Raw genomic sequence first — 6,206 nt, forward strand, 5'->3', positions numbered from 1 at the left:
GAAGCTAAAGGTAATTTTTCTTGGAAGGTAGAATTTTGATACTTGATGTATCTTGGGAGGCGATGCAAACGTGTTTGGGAAACTGGCAGAATGTGACCTGAAGTCAGTCAAAATTGAAGTTATGATTGGATTGTAAAGTTGGAATGTTGTGATTAAAAATAGAGACATGGTGGATTGGTGTGGACTTAGCTACTGTAATGCTGAGGAATATTTTTTAATCGATGGATTATTAATTCAGAAGTGTACTTAAACTTGAAGAGAATTGACCCTTTATGTGGTACATTAGTTATAAATATTCCAAGCTGTTGGGGACAAGATTATTTTGAAAATACATGCACCCAACTGCTACGTCATCATCCCCCAAAGAAAAGAAATCTGCTTTTTACACTCCAAGGGACATTTTCCATAGATCTTCACCATCCCTTCGTCATCTCTCCAAGAAAACTCTTCGACTGCTTCGTCCTGATAGCCACGAAGCAAGAAAATCTACATCGCTCTCAACGCCGCAGCCTGAATGTTATTCAGACTGCCCATTCCACGTCAACATCCTAAAGAGTAAGTGGAACAGAAATGCAAAAAAATCTGCTCGTTCCCAAGAGACAAACCCATGGACTCCAGTCCACCTCGCCAACCTGAAAAAGAGGTGGACCAGTCCTACAGACACCCAAGGAAAGCATTCTCGAAAAATCTGGAATCGTCACGAAGAAAGCTCCTGAAGAAAAGCCGAATGTGAAGGATACCTCCACGCATGGGGATCGGCTCGAGCGTCCTTCGGAGCCGTGGAGTTCTTGACGGTGCTGTCCTCTCGACTGGGCCGTATATACCCAGAGGTTCCTGCCCTCTCCAGGCCAAGGCGACGCGATCACAACCGATCCCGTTACGTTCCCCACTCTCGGGAGTCGACGATCGTGAGTAGAGAGCGCGAGAAAGGGTGGGGATCCACGTGGAGGCAACGACCTACTGACCTTGATCCTGAGGATCCACCGAGGGGGAAACAGGAACGTCCAATCGGCGTCACGGCCAGTGTTTCCCACCTTTCTCGTCACAGTGACCCCGTTTCCTACCTCTTCCTACTCCCCCACCTGTTCTCCGCTCTCCCACCTGCAGCTGCATTCTCTCCCACCCGCCTCACCTTCTATTTAGGTCGTTAGCCTTCTCCCCCTCCGACAGGTAACCTGCTTACCCCGCGTGATTATGGATTTCGAATTATTTGTTTAATTACTGCGCGTATGTCACGTATGCGACGAGATGCTGAGGATCGATGGAGAGAGAAGAGGAAAGGGCTCGAGTACACGAGAAACAGGGGATGATATTTGGGGAGGGTGGGATAAATTTAATATATTGTTAATAGAGGAATTTAATAGCAAAGGTGGCTATATTACGAAAAATACTTTGAGTTAAAAAAGAAACCGTGGTTCTATGAGAAAGGTTTACCAAGAGATGTAATTGTAAGAATAATTACACTTAGGTCAAATCATTATAATAGGAACGAGTCGTTAGCAGGAATAGGTATCATAGATAATCCTAACTGCGATTGTAGATTCCCATCCCAAGATGTAAATCACATTTTATGGCAATGTCAATAATTTAGGCAAGAAAGGGATATTAACTAATAAATTAAAAGCGTCCAAGTATAAACCCAAGTTTTTGACATTCATCTGTTATTACAAAATCCGAGAATTAAAACGATGTAGATTCTAAATGTCTTTTTTAATAATATAAATATTAGATTATAAAGAAGCGTTCCTATTAGATACAAATTAATGTTAAGTAATTTGTTGTGAACTGAGATTTTTAATTCTGAAAAATCTTTAGATCTTTCTGTTAACATTAATTTCTTGGTGTCATCAATAAACGTGAGTCTATTTTCGCCAAAGGTGCACCCGAAGTGAACAAGACAACAACAGCTAACACCTAAAACCTAGATGACCTGCAATCGAAGACTGTTGATGTTTCAACCCTTCCGAAACCATTTAAATCCTAAATTATCGAAGTGTTAGGTCCGAATGAAAAACAGATATTACAAAAAAGACATCACGACGTCTTTATTCAACAGAGCGAGTATAAAATAGGAGTCAATAAATAGAATGAAGGGATGAAGGGGATGAAGAATGACGAAGAATCGATCAGGGCAGGTCCTGGTAGGGGTACTGCTCCGGACCGAACTCAGGCGCCCAACCCCTGTAGGGTTGATTGACTTCTTCCTGGGACCTGTGCCACTGCTCGTGGTGGATCTCAGGCTTCACTATTCCGTAAGATACTCTGGCAGGGTAAGGTGGAGGTGGCGACAGCAGCGCCTTCAGGGCTACGGCTCCGGAGAGGAGGAGGGACATCAGGCCAGCGCCTAGTCCTTTGATGCCTATCAAGCCTATCAGAGTGATCACGATCGGCAGGACGATCATGGCTTTCAGCTTCAGGGCCAGCAGGAGCGGCAGCAGGATCTTCTTCAGCTTCGTGCGGGCTGGAACGAAAGGGAAACGTTGTATAATCGCAAATTTCTATCGATTTAGGTGTTCGGGCTCCGATTCATCTTTGGAAAAAATTAAAAATTCAGAGGTTCTATAGGACTAACAATAATTACATTTTCGCAGTTTGTGATTGCATTTACATTTGTTTACATTTGCAATTCGTTCATCTGTGATCATTTTACCGGGCTTAAAATAATTACATTTGGGCTCATATGGGCTATAGGGCTTAGAATAATTACAGTTTGCAGTTTGCAATTGCAATTGCATTTGTACATCTGCAATTTGTTCATCTATGATCATTTTATGCTTCAAGCACATAAACGAAAAGGTATCTGATATTCCTATCTCTTCTTCCGTTCAAACAATATTACTCGAAATAACTCGTTTATGCATATCGACGAGGTGCATTTGCAGATTCACGAAGTGACAAAACAATATTAAAAAAAAAATATAAGAAACTTGGTATTTATAAAAATGGAAATTTTCGAAACTTTCCAAATGTACTTCCGAGTGACTTCGTCAACGCTACGATTTTTCTCTTTTTTTCTTATTCGTGTCCTGTTCGTGGAAGACAGAGTCCGCGTAGGAAGTGTTCAATGGATTAAGTGAAATTCGTCGTGGCGATATGTGCTGACCAGAGGAGGGGTTTCTAGGAGCGTCTAATGGCCACTTATCGGCGACTCTACTTTCTTCGACATGTGGCACTCTCGTTCAAGGTCCTCCTTCAACGTGTTCTCTCGAAGCTCGTCCCAGAAACCCGGAATCCCGACGGCAGCCCACTTCGTCCCGCGTCAGTCGACGTTCTCGCGGATGCAGAAGAAGTGGGACGCGTCTTCGCGGCTTTCTATGCTCGAGACATGCTACTTTCTCCCCCTCTACAGTGGCGTATTATCCTATCGACAAAGAAAAAAACATCCGTCTAGGGCCCCCGTCAAAGGGAGTCCACCCAAAATTATTTTTTTCTTTAACTTCCCACATTACACAAAGAAGAAATCGCGAAGAAGCCTTTTTGTATATAACATTGGGTTCGAAAAGAAATTTCAGAAGGAAACACGCGTGAGAAGAATTTTTATCTCGTTATGTTTGTGGTGTATACATTTTTCAAGTATATTTCTAGGAACGTGAATACACAACTCAATTATCAATTAACAATAAACTACAGGAACTACATCTATGACATAAATAAAAATCTTTAAATTAATGAGATTTACAACATGATCGAATTCTATTAAAATTATTGTCAACACAGTATACCATCATGAGAATATGCCATCTTACCATCAATTTAATAAATACTTAGATACTGAATTGTTATTAGCGATAATGTCGTAAAGAAATTTCGAAGTGCACAAGAAGACACAAGTAATAATTGCTAAAACGTCTCCTAAGTAAAATGCCTGGAACTCTTTGTGTAATATTTAAAAGTATACCAAAAATGAATTAAAAAGATTTGTTTTCATTTTTTCTTTGGGGTCCCAAAAAATTCACCCGTTTTGTCTCGAATCAAACGAAGCTGTAGTGCGCCACTGTTATTCTCGTCTCTCTTCTTTCCTCCTTCGAGAAGGCGAAAAAAAATCCAAATGTAATTTAGCTGCGAGGAAACAGGTCACGGAAAGAGGAACGGGAGAACCAGTCGACTTGGCGAAACCAATCGGAATCCGCGACACCGGAAGTGCCACTTTCCGGCCAATCGTTCTCCAGCTTCGTGGCTTACTTTTTCCCTATTGGAAGGACTTTAGAAAGGCGAGGCGCTATAAGATCGCGCTCATCGCGCGGTCCATTCACAAGGGAGACTCCTGACGTCTAATATCGACACGTTCTTGCGCCAAATCGATTGTGGATTCAAAAGAACATGCATGCATAAGGAAGACATATGCGTGAAATATTTTTCTTCTTCGTAATTGCCTTGGTACATTATGAAATAGTACGTATCGAACAGTTAAGATCGAAAGGAACAGCACAAAATGCGTAGAATAGACACTTTACCTATATAATTTAAGCACTTCACAATAGAAATCGAAATGAGTAGATTAGAATGTATGAAATATTTTGTTTCTCGATATTAGTTTGATATTATGAAATAGTACGTATCGAACAGTTAAGATCGAAAGGAACAGCACAAAATGCGTAGAATAGATACTTTACCTATATAATTTAAGCACTTCGCAATAGAAATCGAAATGAGTAGATTAGAATGTATGAAATATTTTGTTTCTCGATATTAGTTTGATATTTTTGTGAAAAATAGTTCGAGGACAGAGTTGAATGGATTAAAATGTGCCAATGACACTTCTATTTTGAACTATCTTAATCCATTCACTGATTCTGATCGAGTGAAGATATATATAGTGCTGCCAACGTTACAATGTCATTCAAAGACATATTTTGTCAAACATTGGTATCGCTCTCTTAGAATAGAGAACAACTCCTGTTCGCTTTCAATGCCTCCAATAATTCGATCAACGTCTATAGACGTGTCTCAAAAGATCATTCCTAGATTTCTGATGTTCGACAAAGTTACCGAAGATGTTAGGTCATCTTTGAAAGTCATTCATTGAATTTGTAACTGAATTTTTTGATCATGTTTCTGTTTCATTCTACGAGCTTAAAATATTATATTTGAAGTAAAACATGCCTGGACTCTATTTGTTACAATATTCGCCTTGAATATACAATCAATTACTATATTTCAAACTCTATTTCAAAAAGAAAAAAAAATATACACGTCGAATTGAGTAACCTCCTCCTTTTCGAAGTCGGTTAAAGAGATACCCCTAGCTACAGAATAAATCCTCCAAGACTCAACCCTCTAACCGTCCCAAGCTTTCATGGAACCCAGGACGTACAATATCAATTCACAATGACATCCAACGTATCCTCACCTTCGGAAGCTCCGGTCGTCAGTGCCCTAAGTTCAACCCCGACGTCCTTTTGCCCCAGAGCTCGACCAAACACGTCAGCAGTAGATCCATCGGTGGGGAAGTGAATCTGAACCTTGCGTGTCCTCAAGAACTTCTCGATCCTGCTCACCAGAGGGTCCTCGCTGGCTCTCGTTTCAGCGTCCTCGTCCACGTCCACCTTCTCCAGAGTGACCATGTCTCCGTAGATCCCGATGCTCTCCTTTCGATTCAGCTCGTCCATCGCTCTGGTCAGCTTGGTCTCCGTGACGGCCGTATCCACGTCTTCGGCAGCGACGAAGGCCGCCATCTGCAGCGCCAAAACGATCAACAATTTCCCGTGCATGGTCGTCATCGATTGGTTAACGCGAGTTCGAGGCTACGATTTTGACTGTTTGCCCCCAGGGGCTATTTTTCTTTTATACGTCGTGCCACGATCGATGGTGGGGCCAGTTTGAACCATTTGGCAAGCGACGTGCAAGGACCGCGGTGTCAAGAATTTTAATTCCATCGTCTTTCCCCGTGGCATTCACGTCGATCGTCCCGTGACGTAGCGTCTGTCGATAGAAACTAATTTTCCTTTTACCCGTGATCACTTTCCAGCAGGGATTCATGGAATTTTTATCTAGTAATAAACTGCGCATGGAGAAAGTGTTCGGGTTTGTTCGAAATTTTTGTTCGGTTGGACTATTATTTGGATCATTTTTTTTTTTTCAGGCGCGTGACAAGAATTGGGTAGTTTTTATTTGGCAGAAACATGCCATTTGCAGTTCTAGGACGGATATTATTGTGTCTTGGTCTCGACTCTTTGTTTTTGGAGCCATTTTTGGACCCTATAGGC

General features: G+C 41.6%; 1 protein-coding gene across 1 annotated transcript; it reads right to left on the reverse strand.

Moving 5' to 3' along the window:
- Positions 1-2,126: 2,126 nt before the first annotated feature.
- LOC128891778 (uncharacterized) lies at positions 2,127-5,720 on the reverse strand. The gene is made up of 2 exons (XM_054151563.1): positions 5,351-5,720; positions 2,127-2,461 (listed from the first exon to the last, which is right to left on the reverse strand). The coding sequence occupies exons 1-2, from the start codon at positions 5,718-5,720 to the stop codon at positions 2,127-2,129; spliced, it is 705 nt and encodes a 234-aa protein (XP_054007538.1).
- Positions 5,721-6,206: the final 486 nt, after the last annotated feature.

Source organism: Hylaeus anthracinus, unplaced genomic scaffold, assembly GCF_026225885.1.
Source record: "Hylaeus anthracinus isolate JK02 unplaced genomic scaffold, UHH_iyHylAnth1.0_haploid 0, whole genome shotgun sequence".
NCBI classification, from domain to species: Eukaryota; Metazoa; Arthropoda; class Insecta; order Hymenoptera; family Colletidae; genus Hylaeus; species Hylaeus anthracinus.

What these genes read in the sequence shown, in the direction of transcription:
- LOC128891778 (XM_054151563.1), bottom strand. Translation starts at nt 5,720, where the DNA reads ATGACGACCATGCACGGGAAATTGTTGATCGTTTTGGCGCTGCAGATG. An exon ending in GACGACCGGAGCTTCCGAAG is followed by an intron (nt 2,462 to 5,350) that starts GTGAGGATACGT and finishes CTTTCGTTCCAG; the next exon opens with CCCGCACGAAGCTGAAGAAG.